The sequence below is a fragment of the Scomber scombrus genome, chromosome 14 (genome assembly GCF_963691925.1).
Source record: "Scomber scombrus chromosome 14, fScoSco1.1, whole genome shotgun sequence".
Classification (NCBI taxonomy): domain Eukaryota; kingdom Metazoa; phylum Chordata; class Actinopteri; order Scombriformes; family Scombridae; genus Scomber; species Scomber scombrus.
In genome coordinates, this window is record NC_084983.1 from 7168873 (window position 1) to 7185761 (window position 16889).

At 41.8% G+C, this 16889-nt stretch overlaps 1 protein-coding gene across 9 annotated transcripts in view; it reads left to right on the top strand.

Moving 5' to 3' along the window:
- The window catches only part of ncor1 (nuclear receptor corepressor 1), a 59765-nt gene that overhangs the window by 24536 nt on the left and 18340 nt on the right, over window positions 1-16889 (top strand). For all 9 annotated transcript variants that reach the window (XM_062433515.1, XM_062433516.1, XM_062433520.1 and 6 more), the window contains 7 exons: window positions 4497-4627; window positions 7016-7311; window positions 10349-10414; window positions 13865-14001; window positions 14094-14193; window positions 15995-16439; window positions 16556-16679. In XM_062433515.1, coding sequence (XP_062289499.1) covers window positions 4497-4627; window positions 7016-7311; window positions 10349-10414; window positions 13865-14001; window positions 14094-14193; window positions 15995-16439; window positions 16556-16679 — 1299 coding nt within the window. The remainder of the gene's footprint in view (window positions 1-4496; window positions 4628-7015; window positions 7312-10348; window positions 10415-13864; window positions 14002-14093; window positions 14194-15994; window positions 16440-16555; window positions 16680-16889) is intronic.

Consider the following 16889-nt stretch of genomic DNA (forward strand, 5'->3'; position numbering starts at 1 on the left):
TATTGCCCCATTTTGAGTAGAAAAAAAGTATGTTTAGTTTTACTGTCATACTTTGTAGCGTATTAGACAAGATCAGACTGACAAAATGTGCCTCAAACATTGATGCCCCTCATGTCAGCTGACTCTTATTGACTGCACTTCTGACCTAAATGAATATTCAGCCTCGGCAACAATAAGCATCGATACGGTGCTCGCATTCTTGTGGAAGCCTACACCAGCTACGACGCCCCACCTCCCCCCTCCCCCACCCCCACCCCCTTCACTGTCTATGCGACCATTTCATTGGTTATTGGTAAGTTGAACTCGCGCCTTGACTCGACTGGTTGTGTCTGAGGGTCTTTTTGGCCACGCTGCTCTGTTATGACAAAAACAAAGCACTTAAGTGAATGCAGCCTGTATATCTATCAGCTGGCAGCTCCACCCATAACAAAACAAAAGTCTTGACTTCACAGTAGGTCTTGCTGCATGAAAGAAACAGTTTCAATATGTTATTTTTCTTTTGCTTTTTATGCAGTTTTGGAAGTAATGAGGACCAGCTGTAATTCAGTGCTGCATGCTATGATGTTTATTTTATGATTGTCATAATGAATGTTTATTATTGTGTAATATATATCTATATTTGAACCAAGGGAGGTGCAGTCATTCAGTTTTATGCTTTAACTTGTTGCTTGTGGACCTCCAGGGCTGCAGTATAAATACAAAAGGGTTTTTCTTATTCCAGTTTGAAATGAATTATTTTCAACTGCCGTATTTTGATTTGTTTGGCAGTTCGCACAGCACCGCATTTTAATAATGTGGTAGTTGACTTGGATACCCCTTAATCATATATTTGAATTGTGGCTATTGCAGTAATCAGAATAGTCAGTATTAGACAAATAAGCTCAAAAACAGACATCATATATCCAGACCAATATATACATATTATTGTGAGCTTCTCTCATTTTATGGGTCTTGGAATCGTTGTTGTCGATGTTGGAAAAAATGAAAGTGCTTATCTCTTCATCAGCCACGTCAGGAGAACCAAAAACAAATGTGAAAAAAATAATTTGCTCCATTAGAGGAAGCCAATGCAGGAGTTACAGCTGCAAGACTGCAAAAAAATCCAGTTTTTCCATAAAGATATCTTCAGTTTTATCTCATCTCTTGTTTAAAAAAACAAACTCCTGAGCTACAGTCCACATTTTCTCGTTCAACTTGCTAGCACAACACATCAATCAGAAGAGCAGAACGCAGAAAAGTCTAGAGCATGTGTTTTTGGTAAAATGACAGAATGGTAACTCAGAAGAATATGAGCATTTATAAAGAAAAGTGAGATAAACTTTGCAAGCTACAAGAAAAATATTACACAGTTTAATTTAGTTGGTGGCGTTTTGAAAAATATCATTTTTATTATTATATTATAATCAGAATAACAGAAAGGGAGTAAATAATATATAATCTGGATACCTCTGTTCTTTGTTGCCAGGGTCCAAAATGGGGAAATGTTCCCTTTTTTTAATTCCCTGCCAGTAAAGTTTATCAAGCAGTCAAGTAAATTTCATTGGTTTGTAGCACAAATGATGAGCCGTTTTTCCTCTGCAGAGCTCCCAGTAACCAGGGCAACCATTGCTAATGCGTGTTGGGTTTTTTTTGCTCCAAATATTACTCTCTTCTTTTACAGTTATTTTTGACAGTAAAATGTTGGTTCAGGATTTAATATTACGACCAGCAGAATTGCACATTTTATCCAAAATTAATGCAATGTATTCTGTATTCTTTTCACTTTTCCTCATTTTAAAGAGACATTCTGTCCGAGTAATTGTCTTTCAATGATTGCAATAACTGTAATGAACTATAAGGATAGAGGTGATGCATAGTCATAATTTAGTAGTTTTTTCCCCCATTTCCTAGTCCTGCAGTGGAATCGCTTGAAGCAAGAATGAGAGATTCCTCCGGTGGCAGAAGTTTTGTGGTAGGAAAGGGAAGATTGACTTGTGGCTCTGTCATTTCCTAAATCAAACAGGACTTGTGAATCAGCAAAAGAGGGGAGAAATTAAAACTCTCAAAATATTCAGGCCAGGTCAGGAAAGAGCTTCATTTAAAAAACACTGAAGAACCGCAGAACCACAGGGCCTCATTGACTTTTGGAGAACATCTGTGTATAGGCTCTTTACGCAGTGTGGGAGAAGAGGCAGGAATGCCACGGCTGTCTGACCACCTCCAAAGCAAACACAAGCGCTCCCTGACCCAACCAGAAACAGCGTCTCACTGAAAAGAAGTACGGGGGAGAATAACTCGACCCCTAAAACAGAGCGGTCTCCTCTGCAGAAACGTCTCCGATCGTCGAGTGCCAAAAACATGCAGACTGCTGCAGGCAGGAAATGAGTCAAGAGTTAAAGTCCCAGGCCAAGTTTGACGTGGTCTTCCCTGCATACATCGAACCTGCCATCTGGGCTCTGATTCTGCAGTGCTTCTCCTGAAAGAGCTGAGCAGTGCAGCTGCATCATCGTCATCAGCTGCTGTAAAACCATCATACCAGCTGTTACATATTGTTACATGCATATTTCCATGCAATCTTTTAGCAACAAGTACAATATACTAAATGTGGATGGAAATAGATAACATTTGTTATCTAGAAATTCTGGCTTCCAAAAGTGAATATACAAGTAGCTTGTAATCAACAGTCGTGGCAAATAAGCAACTAACAGCAACATCAACCATGAATGAGATTTTCCATTTTTTTTCTGCAGTTAATTTAAGAGACATGAAGGGAGCCTAATAGAAATTGTACCTGGAAAACTTTTCTTTCAAATACTGCAGATTTGCTTTTGCTAGTTATGTAGCTCCACTCCTAGAAGGAAAAAATCCCTCTGATTATTGGCAGTCTCTGGTTAGAACTGGCAAGAGCAGCCTCTAATTCTGCAAGTCAGGAGACAGAGACTTAAAAACAGCTCCTGTCCGAGAGCAGCTAAGGCTGACTCTGTGAGACGGCTGCGACAGTTGCTTACCGCCTGTTTTTTCGGTAGAGTCGTCGAGTGAGTCTGAATGACCGTTTATTGTGTGTGATAAGGCAACCAGACGGCTCATGTGCAGACCACGTTGTTGTAAAAATCGGTGAGCGACCACAAGCCTCTTTTTATTTTTCAGGTTGCACCCCCGTCTTTTCCTCCCTTTGCCTCAGTCCATATCTTTTTGCCTTTACTATTGAGTGAAGCACATTCCTTGGCCCCATCTGGTACCAGCATGGGATGTTTGGCTTGGCATAACCAGACTTGTTCCAGCACAGCGCTTTCATGGAACAGGCAGGAGGAAGCATTCTGTGGTGAACCGCGCCAGCAGTGATGATAAAGAATGTTGCTCTGTCCTCAATCACTCTGTCCGACTCTGTTTTTGAAATTTCTCGTTTTGAATGATGATTTCACTCTTCGTTTGCGAAGGCAGCGATATCGATCTGGACTCAACCTGGACACTTTTTAAAATGTACAATACAAAGATGAGCCTTTTTTTTTTTTTTACCTTTATATGTTGTTTACAGTTAATAACGAGGTTAATGGTCAAACCCCTTACTCTGTTTGAGGGAGCCACTGAGACAAATATGGCATGACAACTGGCCGCACTCTTATTTCATAACTACAGCTGAAACAGTGTGCAGTGTCGTTTGGTTGTGTCTATGTGTCTGTGAAGATCATCAAAATATGGTGTGACCTAAAAAGTGTCTATTCAGGATATATGTCATCTCCTATCTTATCTTTACATTTGTTTTTTCATTAGTTTTGAGGAAATTGCGCAGCTTGAAAACAGGAAGTCTAATAACCAGGCGGTGACATACATTTCTGCAATTGGCATAACTTTTGTTCTCATCAAACCGGATTTTTAAGCAGACTTTTCAGGTTCGTCTTCTGTTGTGCAATTTTTAAATGGTCCTCTGGGCTCACAGGGCCAATGCAAGCACTGCTATACCATCAGGGGATGACTACAGCTTGACAGCATTCAGGAAGACTGGACCAGGAAGTGTGTACACATTTCAAGAGGGGTGTAGCATAGTAAAGGGTAAAGCAACCTGAGCTCACATACTCTACTTTCATATGCAGAATGGTATGCGGCAGATGCGGATTGACATTAAGTGCATGGTATATTCTGTGTCATAGTCAAGTGTTATCAGATTGGTGAATATATGAAGATAATGCCCAACAAAATGCTTGTGGTTGTGGTTTGATCACCAAATGGAAATCAGCTGAATTACCGTTTTAAATGTATCACAGCAGGGTTTTTTTTTTATATCTGAATGAAAGCATTGATGACAGCGTGGCAACTCAGCACCAGCCACCAGCCAAATGCTGGTAAAATATGAATTCCAATTTCCCACACAGATCCATGACGACTATTCTCTACTTTGTATTTTTTGATTTCTACTTAAAAACGGACCTAAATCACGTTCACTAAGCTACACACTGACCTTTTCTAAATGTTTCAAGGAGAAACAACTGAACTTTTCCCCTTTTGTGTTTCGCCTCCAGCAAATAACACGTCCCTCACAAGAAGACAAGTCAGACGACAAAAACGAAGAGGACAAATCCGAAAAGTCTGAGAAAAAAGAGGACGAGGAAAAGAAGGACGAGGAAGAGAAAGATGAAAAGGAGGATTCTAGGTGAGTTATGAATAGTTGTTTGTCCTGGTGTCTCTTTACTCTATCAGACCCAGCAGGAAACACCACCTTCTTCTTGGTGCCAGTCTTTGGTCTTTTAAAAGTGTGATTATTTCAGAGAAAGGGTGTCTTTAGTCAAGTATGTCATATTATATTTCATGCAAGTATTTAAAGAGCTAAATTGTAACATTTCACCTGTAATGTTCCAACAACCCTGTAGAGTTACAGTATCAACTAGATCATTCCAACTAAGGCTGGACAATAAAACAACCTTGATACGGGATCACAATAACATTTATGTTTAAAATGATGATAAACTTTGGACATTATCACACAGCAGACATATATGAGACAAAAATGTCAGTCTGCAGTTTTATTTCTTACCACGAAACAAAGCCAGTGAGGCTACGTTAGCACTAGGGTTGCCAATCGTCCCTTGAAAAAAGGAACCGTCCCGCATTTAGAAACAAAATTACGCGTCCTGTATTGAGCTGAAAAGGGACGCACTTTGTCCCGTATTTCTGTGAAAATAAAAATAATCTGCAAAATGTCAATGGAATCAATGAATGACAGGGCGTTTTATATGAAAATTTACGGTAATCTTATTGCCAGCCCTCTCCTGCTCTGTGACCAATGAGCTGACGGCACACTCACACACGAGAATGACAATGCAGAATTCGGCTCTTCTCATTGGTCGAGGTACTGTTGCTTACAAGAAGATACTGGTAGACAAGACAAGCACAAATGTGTTTCTGTTTGCACTTTTCTTATTGCACTAAATATGGACTATTACAGGAATTTTCTGCTTTCTTTTGTTTTTGTTATTTTATACTGTTTTCAGTTAAGCAGGACAGTTCTGTTAAGGAGATTTATTTTATTCTGTTAAGTTAAGCAGGACAGATTTCTGTTAGAAGAGATTTATTTTATTCTGTTAAGTTAAGCAGGACAGATTTCTGTTAAAAAGATTTGTTATTTTGCACTAAAAAATAAATTGTTGAATAATAATTTGTTTTCCATGTATTCGTATCACTCAAAAACATGCATCGAATTAAATTCAGGTTCAAGTCAAATAATTTAAAAATTGTTTCACACACACAAAAAAGGCAAAACATTTCACCAAGCAGGGAGGGTTGACGCAATCGGGTCGTCCGGCCCTGCCAACTAGGTGTCCCTTATTTGTTTTTCATGGAGTTGGCAACCCTAGTTAGTGCTATCATTATCAAGGCTATGACCGTATTGACCGCTTGTCACATTTTAAATAGCTTTGATAACAAAACCTGCTCTAACTCACAGTCACATCTCTCTAGTAGAGACACCATGTCTGCAACTGTGGAACAGTCATCACACGCTATCAATTTAACGAAGCTGCTTTGACTGCAAATGCACAAAGCTAACAGCTAAGCTAGGCTAAGCTTGAAGCTAGTAAACAAAGTAGCGATGAGTGGCTAGTTTATCACTTTTTACTCAGATTCCCACCTCTAAAACATATGAGAGATGTTAAACCAGAACATTAATATCTTTTAAATGTATTTTCACTTAGAGTTGAGTCTGCCAGGGCGTTATTTCGCAGGGCAGCAAACATCTCAAATGCCCTGCTAACGAAATATAGCATAATAAGAGTAATCCCAGCTTTTAGTTTTATTTACATTATTTTAATAAGTTCCAAGGCAAGCTAACTTGTATTGTTAGAGCAGATAGGGCATGTTTGCAATATGAAATATTTAAATTATGTTATCCTATTTTTTAGTTTTTATTCATAATTTTAACTAATGAATCATGTCATTATCAGGATACTTTTCTAATAGCGAATTACTAAATTAAATATTTCATGATAGATATCGTTATTGATCAATATGGAAAAAATGATCAGGTTCCCATTTCTTGTCATACCTACTTCTGGACCTCACCTGTTGACATGGAAATGCAGGAATTAACAAAACTGGCATCACATTCAGGTTTAATGGTGTAAGGCCAGAATGTGACTTTTATCATCAATGTGTTGAGATTCTGATATACCTAATGCAAATTCAGTTTTGGTATTTTATAGCCCTATATTGTCCCATAAAATAATAAATGAACATTGGAAATGGTGATGAGAAAACTTCATGTCCCCAAAACTCTTTTTAAAGTGATGCATGTTCATGGTCCAGAGGAGACTTGGAAGGGGGATACTAGTGTCTGTCTTGGCTTTTGTCAGACAGACAAAGCAGCTTGCTAATTTATTATCATGTCAACTTGTAGACATACTCTGCAATACTTTTTGTGTGTGTTCAGTCACGGAGGAAGAGAGCGCGTTACAAAAAAAAGGGCCTGTTACTGCTGAATCAAAAGGGAATAGATACTTTCTGTGCTAACGGTCTGTAAAGCTGCGTTTTCCCTCATAAACCACAGGGACATTGGCAAGGACAAAGACAAGTGTGACGGTGGGGAGGACGAGGACGGAAAGGAGCAAAACACGCCGCGTGGCAGGAAGACTGCCAACAGCCAGGGCCGCCGTAAGGGAAGGATCACCACACGCTCCATGGCCAATGAGGCTGCGTCTGTGGCGGCTGAGGAAGCACCTCCCCATGCCCCTGAGCCTGCTTTGCCAGATCCTCCGCAGCTCCCTAAAGCCGATCCCGCGCAGAAGTCCATGAAGGAGCCTGCAAAACCCCAGACTCCAGTAGCTTCCATGGATGCTAATAAAGGTGAATACTCTCGGGGATGCTCTCTGGAGGGTTTTAAAAATACATTTTTACAACACAAGAACACACTTTACTGACCCAGAAGTAATGTAATTGTAAAAATTTCATGACAAACGATGCAAAGGAAAGAGTGCATAACAGAGCATCATATTTGTGATTCAAAAGCGTGAAAGTGTCCGAAGCTTATTCAGGTCATATTAGCAGTAATGTTATTATATTTCTTGGCTAAGCACCAAACATCACACATTTTCTAGATGCTAGGGTCAGTTTCTTGAGTTTATTTGGAAGCCACATTTTGGTGGAGTCACCCAAACAGCTTTGAGTCTTTGACACAAAGTATGAGTCTAAACCCAGTTCATATACATTCTTGTATATGGAAAGATTACATGTTGCAGTCATTTAGTGTTTCTTAACATAGATTTAGTGTATCATTTATTTTGAGCTACTTGCATGTAGCACGGTTAACAAAGAAGAACAGAATGGCACTCGCCAAACGTATACCCCAAAAAAGGCTGTGAAGCATTTCACAATATTGCTCTGCCAGCTCTCTTCCTCTTTAAAATGTGAACGTTCAAAAGCAGTGTTGGCAGATCTGGCAGCAGAAACAAACAACCAGGTCAGTGGAAACAAACTCAAGAGAAGCATCTTGGCTGTCCAAAAAAAAAACCCCAAACATGTGACCTGACCTACCACAACGTGAGAGAGTGCTTGATCAATATATATGTGTATGAATGTATTGCCATTACATAAGAAACCATTTCAGAAGTACTCTACCAAGTAATTTAAAATGTTTCTTTTTAACTCCGAAGAAGTTGAATAAAACCGCCAAAAAATTAGGAATGATAAATGAATGAAAATGAAAGTTTCATATAACAAACAGGCCAAACTATCAAGTGTTATAGTGTGGATTTTTAAAGAATATTTTTTAAGGCATCTTAGTTTTATTAGACAGGTGTAGTGGAGAGGACAGGAAGGATGGGATATATATATAGAGAGATGATGACATGCAGCAAAGGCTCTTGGTTAGAATTGAACCTGGGCTGAGCTTAACGTTGCTTGGTACCCACACTAACCAGTGAACCACTGGGACGCAGCTAAGGATTTAAATGTTGGCTAGTACATGCATGGTTCTGACAGCAAGCAAGTGACCTTTGACAACTTAGATGGAGCTCAGTAAAACTTTACTTCATGTTAGACATATAGGGAGCAAGCTCAAATAAGCAATGACATTTTAGAAACAAGCCCAAAAAAACAGAATGCTGAGACTTGACACATTTGTAAGCAACTTAACAGAAAAACAAGCCCAAAGTGGCTTATAATAAGCAGACTTGGCTACTGTGCTCATAAGCAGTTTTTACCCTGAAAGTGGACAATTTGGTTCAGGAGGTTCAGGCCCTCACGGTTAAGTGTCAGACAGACTCTGTCCTGTGCTGCATTTCACTCAGGAAGCTCTGTGAAGTCTGTCCATCACCATGGCAATACACTGTTGTCATGGTACTCCGTCACGCACTTGTACTCTTCCACCCTTTGAAGTCTGTCACTCCGGCGGTGGCAGCTCAGGTTTTCAAGTATCCTTCTGTGTTAAGCTTGTTGTGACGCTAATCTGTATCATTAATTCACTGTTTTGTAAGTGTGCTGTGCCCCCTCGGCCACCTGCTCCCTCTGCTGTCAGTCGAGCTCTACCTCTACGCAATCCGAGTTATGCAAGGTTTGCCCTATAATGTGATTAATTAACCTGCTGCCTGTCCTTCCATTAGCTACATCCTCTGACTTTTCTGGCTATGTTCTGGGTGTATCGTGGTTTAAGTAGGACTGTGTCAACTGTAATCTCACTCAGCGACGACACTGTGGATTTTGTGTGTCTGTTTGCTTGCCCTGTTGTAACCCCTGCAGCTACAGCGCTTCTTAGAAGTGAGCGGGCTAGGTGCTAAAGGGTAGCTATCCGTCAGTCTTGCCCATTTGAAACAGTGCCAGCGAAGTTCAGGAAGCTGCTGATTCAGTGGGGGCAAACGGTGGCGACGAGATCGTGCTTGAAGCGATGGGGGATGTGTGTGTCTGTGTGAGTGTATGGGATGAGGGCTCCTGTCATGAGGTGAGATGCAGCTCTGTAGGCAGACGCCCTGTCTGTTTTCATAGCCCAGAGATTAATGACCACCCTAGAGGGGCCTAAACTGTCACGGGGAGAACATGTGAGTTTTGCAACAGGAGAAGGAAGCCCAGTCCAGTCTGCATTTGTTTAACTAACTGTAACAGACTTTGTGGCCAGGGGACCTTTGGTAGGAGCCATCTAAACAGTGAGAATTGATCTCCTCATCTTCGAAGTGGGTGGGTGGGGGTCGGGGTTGATGGGTGGGGGTGGGGGCAAGCCTCCTGTTAATGTCAAGGGTACATCTGCAGCTATATTAGTCCAAATGTTTACACTGTCTCAGTGGGTGCCATGGAGTAGAGTGGGCTAGAGTTCACTCGGCCCCCTCCACACTAACCATGCACTTCTGTGAATTTTGTGGGGGGTTTAGAACTGTGTAGCTGTGCCGAGGCAAGAAGGAGGTGTGTGTGTGTGTGTGAGTGATGTGCAGTGTCACAGTAGAAGGGGGTGGGAGGGTTTTTTGGGCTGGCTGTTCTATCTGTCTGTTTGTCTCCATCCAAGGCCATTTCCCAAAGAGGGAGGCACGGCTCTCAACTCCTCCACTGTCTGGCGCTACATCAGCTGACCAAGGCCCTCCCCTTGTGGATTAGAGAGGAGGAGGGCTTGTTCTGGGCTGTGGGGAAGGGGAGAGAGAGAGAAAGAGAGAGAGGGAGGGAGAGAGAGAATGAGAGTGTGAGAGTGAGCTAGAGTGAGAGTGTAAGTGAGGGAGCAGGTCTCAGCAGCCCCTGAATGTAAACAGATTATTAGATTAGTGGCCATGAGAAGGAGACGGCTGGAGAGAGGACTGTTACTCCCCATATCTGTCTGCCTCTCTCTCTTGCTCTCTCTCTCTCTCTCTCTCTCCCTCTCTTTCTGTCAGTGCTGATGGGGCTATCTCTTTTCTTTGTGATTTAGCTGGTGTTGGGGAAACCGGAGAAACTTCTCGCTGGACCGAGGAGGAGATGGAGGTCGCCAAAAAAGGTAGCGTTTGATTTAATTTCTCTCTCACTTTTATCTCTCCGTCTTTCCTTGCTTTTTCTGCGTCTCCTTTCTCTCTCTCTTTTTTTTCTCCCCCGCCTCCTTCTGATTATCTGATGTTGCTTTGCTCTGCCCGTTGCTTACATGCACACAGGAATGAATGTGCACATGCAACCACACAAATAGAAACCTGGTGCTTTACTGGAAGTTGTCAGAGACCATGAAAGGTTTCAGGGAGTTTTTTTTTTTTTTTTTTCCTTTTTTTTTTTTTTTTCGCTTACCTACACTGCTCTGCTGGCTTCTCAGAAGTGATCTATTAAGGCCATCCATGAAGCAACAGAGCGTGACAGTTGCAGCTTCCTCCAAAGATCACTATCTATTATTCACATTCAAACACTTTGTCAGGCCTTGCTCTCTTAAATTCTTCAAAGTATTCATTGCATACCATGCCTGCTGTTGGGCCCTAATCAGACAGGACGCTTGTTAGCAACCCTGTGGTGGTTGCTCCTGTAATTGTTTTCAATGAGAGTGAAGCTTTTTTTGCTCGCTGCTTTCACGTTGCTGAGCGCCTCGCGTTTTTCCGCTCCGTGCGCCTCGTGTTTTTGCAGGAGCGCCCTGAGTTGAAAAAACGTCTAACTCGGAGCAGAAAAGCGCCACACGTCATTTGCAGTTTTTTTTTTTTAACCTCATTGTCCAATCAGATGAATCGAGAGGCAGGTGGTGATTTGGTGGTCGCCTAGCAACAATTTAAAAAAGAAAAAAAAGAATAAAAAAACAAGCTGCTCTTTTTTTGAATTGTAGGCTTCCAACAAAAAAAAGCTGTACAACCTGTTCAACCTGCAAAAAGCGCTCTGTCTGATTGGGGGCTTTAGACTGCACTGCTTTGGTCCTTAGTCAGGTCATATGCCATTCAAGTGTGCCCCCCCCACCTTTTTTTTTTGTTTTTTTGCGGCTCTGTTGGTATGGGCTCTTCTGTGAGTGCCCCAAAGACTCACAGACTGGAGGGAGTAAATGAAAGGATTAATGGGGATTAATTAAGACTCTCTCGGGTAGAGATTTGCTCCCTTAACAAAAAAACATTGCTGCTATGATCTCCTCAGGCATTTAGACCTCTATGCCAGATATGTCTGTGGATTAGTGTACCACAAGGAGACCTGCACGACCTTTTGTAGTTATATGACAAAGCAGGTTCAGAAAGCACTTTTATGCTATACCGTCACGCATGGCTGCTCATGCAGGCGCAGTGAACACAGTCAAAGTTGTAAACTGTTGGTGTGTATGAGTCTGTTAATATGAGGCTTTCACATCACAGCCCTCGTAGTTTCAATCAATCCACTGAGTTTCCCCTGAGAGGAAAGGAAACGCAGCTCTGTTTCACACCTGCAGTGTAACTGAACTGTTATGAATCAGCTATAACCACACTTTACACATTTGTTGTAATTTTTCATTGATTTAATGATACCCTCAAGCAAGTCAGAAATATAGATCAACATCCAGCATTCCTCGCAAGCAGAAGTGTGAGCAAACATCTTTCCATATATATTACAGCCTAGTAGTGATATTTTCAGTTACTTGTATTTGTTGAAGTCTCTCTTTCACATGATCCTGGTTAAATAAATAAATAAATTATATTGACAAAAACAATCTACAACACTTTACAATATAATGCGTTTAATTTAACAGCATCGCACCGTGATTAAAAAACGTACCATAGAAATGATTGAACTCCTGCTGTTACATTGCATGACATTGAGAGTTATTCATTACTGTATTATACTATGTACCAAACCAAGACTTCAAAATTCAGATGATAAAATCGACTAAACTCTGTCAAGGACTTTCATCAAGGATGTTTGTGCAGTATGAATTGGGTGGATTGTTGCCATGGTAATACTGTAACACCGATACTGTTAATATTATTTCTGTGATGTCTTAGTTGCGTCAGAGCTGGCAGGCTTGAAAAAGTTCAAATGTGTGATTATTTAGCACGACAATTTCCGTGTCATTCTATTAACTGTTGCATCAAGAGTATCACGTCATCATTTGTCATGTGACGGCAGTGTTAGTACAGTTGAGTAACCAAGCGTAAAAATGTAGATGTATTAAAGCTTTAGATAGTTAGGTGAAGGTGAAGGCGGCGCAACGAGAATTATCGCTAAATGAATGTGTGGTGTGCAGCACTATGAGACATTTGGGAACACTATTAAAACAGTGAAGGCTCTTTAAAGGTTCCTGCTGACAGTGAGTGTAGCATGCGAGAACGTTTATGTGCATTTTCATGGCTGCTAGTTAAAGTTGGAGAAGAGAGAATTTCCACTCACTGGCCATTTGCTTGCAACAAACTAAACGAAAGATACAATGTTTTTGTCTTTAGATCTTCATCAGGTTTTTACTGATTTAACAAAACATATTTTTAATAAAGTTTACTGCAAGTAAAAGGACATTCCTCCTGTGCACCTGCCTATAAGAAACTGAAGTTGTGCATGAGCCTTTAAAGTCAAGATGCTAGATGAAGTTGCTCAAGTAGTCAACACAAATGAGGCAAGATGGAGATCTGAGAGTGTAAGCAGCTTAACCTGTGTGTATGCCTGTGAAGTTTTAGCATGTGCTGTCTTTAGCTGTCTACTATATGTCACCAGATACATAAGACCGCCCCACCTGACACTGTTGCATCGTCTACAGGTTTCAACGTCTCCAAATGAGAGTTTTAGCAGCCCTAATGCCCTTATTCCCTTTATTTAACTGGAGAAGGAATGGTGCTTTGTGTTTAGCTCTGCAGAGATTTGTCAAGCTGCCAGTATCCGTCATCTCAGTGAGGCTGGGAGGGAGGGGACGGGGGAGGGGGAGGGTGGGGTGGGGTCACAGGGGTTACAGGACTTAGAGAAAAGACGCCCTAATGTCAAAGTTAAAATGCGGTCTTCCAGCTCACTGCTGCACGACAGAGTTCTTTTCAAAGCGTTTTTTGAGACGATCAAAGCTGATTGCGTGTTCGGCTCAGTGTTGATCAGAATGGGGGAAGACCACAAACCAAACCACAGGGACTCCAGGAGTATAGTGTAATATTGCAGTAATACCAAAAGTGTGCCCTCAGTACTAATGACAACTGCAGCAGCTTTTGATTCTTTGCAGAGACCATGAAGAATTCATAGAGATCATCTTCAGTTATAGTTATGGCTCTGATACAGCATGAAGCAATAATTGGAAATAAAAGAAGAATATAATGTCAAAGCACGTCCTTGTCAAACTGGGGTTTTTACAGCGTGGCTATACCACTCAGCTCTTCCTTCTAGATACCTTGACAGAATCCCGTTTAAATACAGTGGATGAAATCCTTTTAATTAGTCTTGAGTAGTTTAATGTAGCCTCAATTTATATGATCAGCTATGACAAATGATTTCAGCCTTATTCAACACGAATCTTTAATGAATTCTCCCTCTCTTTGTCCCACACCAGGGCTTGTCGAGCACGGGCGCAACTGGACGGCCATCGCCAAAATGGTGGGCACCAAAAGCGAGGCGCAGTGCAAGAACTTCTATTTCAATTACAAGAGACGCCACAACCTGGACAACCTGCTCCAGCAGCATAAGCAGGTAAGCAGGTCGTCGTCATCCGCTCTCTGTTATCAGTCGTTACTGTTATTCATGACTGCGAGATGCCACTTCTTCTTCTCTCTGATTCCCAGGACTCACGGCGGGCTCGTGCTGATAGGTCTCAAGGTGAAGGTCTAGCCACAGCATCACCTGATGACGACGACGACGACGACAACGCAGATGACAGTGAAGGTCAGAGAAATGGGATGATGGGTAGCATGTGCTCACCTGTTAAAACACACAGACACACTCATTTGTTTTGGAATCTTCGTCCTGTTTATCTGAGGCACAAGTCCCGAAGCAATTTGGGTGAAGGATACGCAGCGAGCTGGTTTTCTATCCTTTTTCTGTCCTTGCCTGCAGAGCTTCATTACCAAGTGTTAAGTAAAGAGGGCAAGGAGAGAGAGAGTAAAGTGATAAGAACAAGTGCAAAGCAGGGAAGCCTAAGATGCCCTCTGAATTGTCATGTAAGGGTTTTTTTTGAGTTGATGGCAGTGTGCTCGCTCTCATCTGGCTGTAGTTTCTTTAACGAGAGGAAAGAAAAAATAAAAGGATCAAATGGAAAAAAAAGAGAGAGAGAGAGGAAGAGATAAAAGATATGAACTAATTCTGACTACATGGGCGCCTGTTGCATAACAGTTCTTGGCTTTGAAGACTCAAGAAAGCCTGCTCTTTGAACACAAAGTGCTGGTCCACTTGTTTGATCCAGCGAGCCTGCCCGCCCGCCCGCCTGTCTACCCCGCCACCCTCCACTCCAGAAGCCCTTATCTTTGCTGGCATTACATGGTGAAGGAATCCAACTGTGAAAAAGATACTGTGTTACGTACAGAGATGGATTATTATGAATGTTGTATGATTAGTTCTGAAAAGCACCAGCTTATAAAATCAGCTCACAACAATTCGATTTAGTTTCATCTTTGTCTCAAAATCGCCCCTCTCCGTAGAGTTGTATATCATTAACAACCTCCAGGTCTTATGATAGCAATGGCAACATTGGGAGGTCACAAGGCTTTCTGTCATGTTTATTTGACTTTCTCTCTGTCTCATGGAAACCCAAACTGCTCTTTAGAGACCTTGGGGACCTGCAGCCTGTGGATCTCACATCATACACAAGCTACAGTAGACTGCCTAAAACCAGAGGAGGCATTAAGTGCAGCTCTGTTAGCGTGTGCTCACAAACACCCTGATGTTTAGTAATGTCACTGCTGATTTTGGTTTGATACATTTAAATGCATCTGCAGATTGTTTTTGCATAGATATAGCATCTGGACTCCCATCACCATGACAACCGCTGCAGCACTAGACCATATGCAAACCAACGGAGGCGTACAGGCAGTTTAAATACGCAGTTGTTTTTTTTTTATCTGAGTAAATGTTATCTCATTACTTATAAACTGCAGTTTGTTAAGTGCATGTGTGTGGCATGTGAATTACCTAAAGTCTAGTGTAAAAGGAACACATGATTAGCTTTTATCTTGAAAAGCTGTTTTTCCTCTATCTCGGAGGCCTTGGTCTTAGCGTAAGCAAACGTTAAAAGTATAAAGCAAGATAATTAAATAAACAAAAAAATGGTCATAGATTACATACAGTAGGAACTCACCATTACGTACGTGCCAAATGAAAACGTGACAATGAATACATTCTAGAGGGATTTCTAGGACAGGAATGTGTGGGGCATAATTTGGCGGCAACTTTATCAGTTAACTGTACTCATGTCAAATTTCTGCTTGACTTACCTGTATTCTGGAGATGATCAAGTATAAATTTATCTCAAAGACTGTTGATGTCCAGGTCTTTATTCCAACTGCAATGTTAATATAGTGTGTGCTTCTTGATGGTGGCCATGTTTCTAGTTTTAGTGATCTCTGTGGATATTCATTGATTCACAAACACATTCATATAAGGTTTTTCTGCAAAAATATGTAGTTTTATTTTTAGGTTTCATGCATTTTATTGTATTGACTTTTAATAGGTGTTTTTTGTTCTTCCTCAGGTGGTGACAATAGCTCTGACACAGAGAGTGCCCCCTCCCCCTCTCAGGCTGACTCCTCAAAGTCCTGCGACTCCAAGAGGGCAGACAGCGCCGCAGGAGACGCTCACTTCTCAGACCAGGACAAAGGTCAGGCCAGCAACGGAAAAGCCCTGGAGCCCTCCTATGAACCACTCTGCGTCAAGCAAGAGAAAAGTCCCGAGAGTGAGACTGGATCTCAGGAAGAAAGGGCCAGGATGTCCTACATGGGCTCGCTGCATCCCAAAACTGAACCTCAGGATGTGGACATGAACACCGGAGAGGTTCAGGTCAAGATGGAGCCCGAGATCAAGGAGAAAGGAGAAAAGGGAGATCATGGCGAGAGGCACAGGGAGCTCCACTCAGATAATGACTCCAGCGCCACCTGCAGTGCTGACGAGGATGTGGAAGCAGAGCCTGAAAGACAGAGGTGTGTTTTTCCATTAGCGCTGTATTCATGCTCTCATTTCGATTCTACATATATGTGTGTTTTTATAAGTACAAGACGTAAGTGTTCATGACTGGTGTTGCCTCGTGCATCTGCAGAATATTCTCCATGGATAAGCCTTCACTGCTGAATCCTCCAGGCACGGTATTGGTGTCCTCACCCAAGCAAGTCCAACTCAACATCCAGCAGCTGCAGAATCGGGCAGCTGCCATCCCACCCATGGTTAGTCACAGTTTCAGGTTGATTAATGTAGACTGGCACAGAGGCAGGCAGCAGGTTGAAAGCATGCCCACACATTTCCCACCTCAGTCATTATCAGCAATATAATGTCGAGATTTGAAACTATAGATCAGCACCTTCAGCTTTTAAGCAGTATGTAGTACTTACCCATCAGTTCCATCATGTCCTGTGCTGATAGTGTTTCCTGTTTTG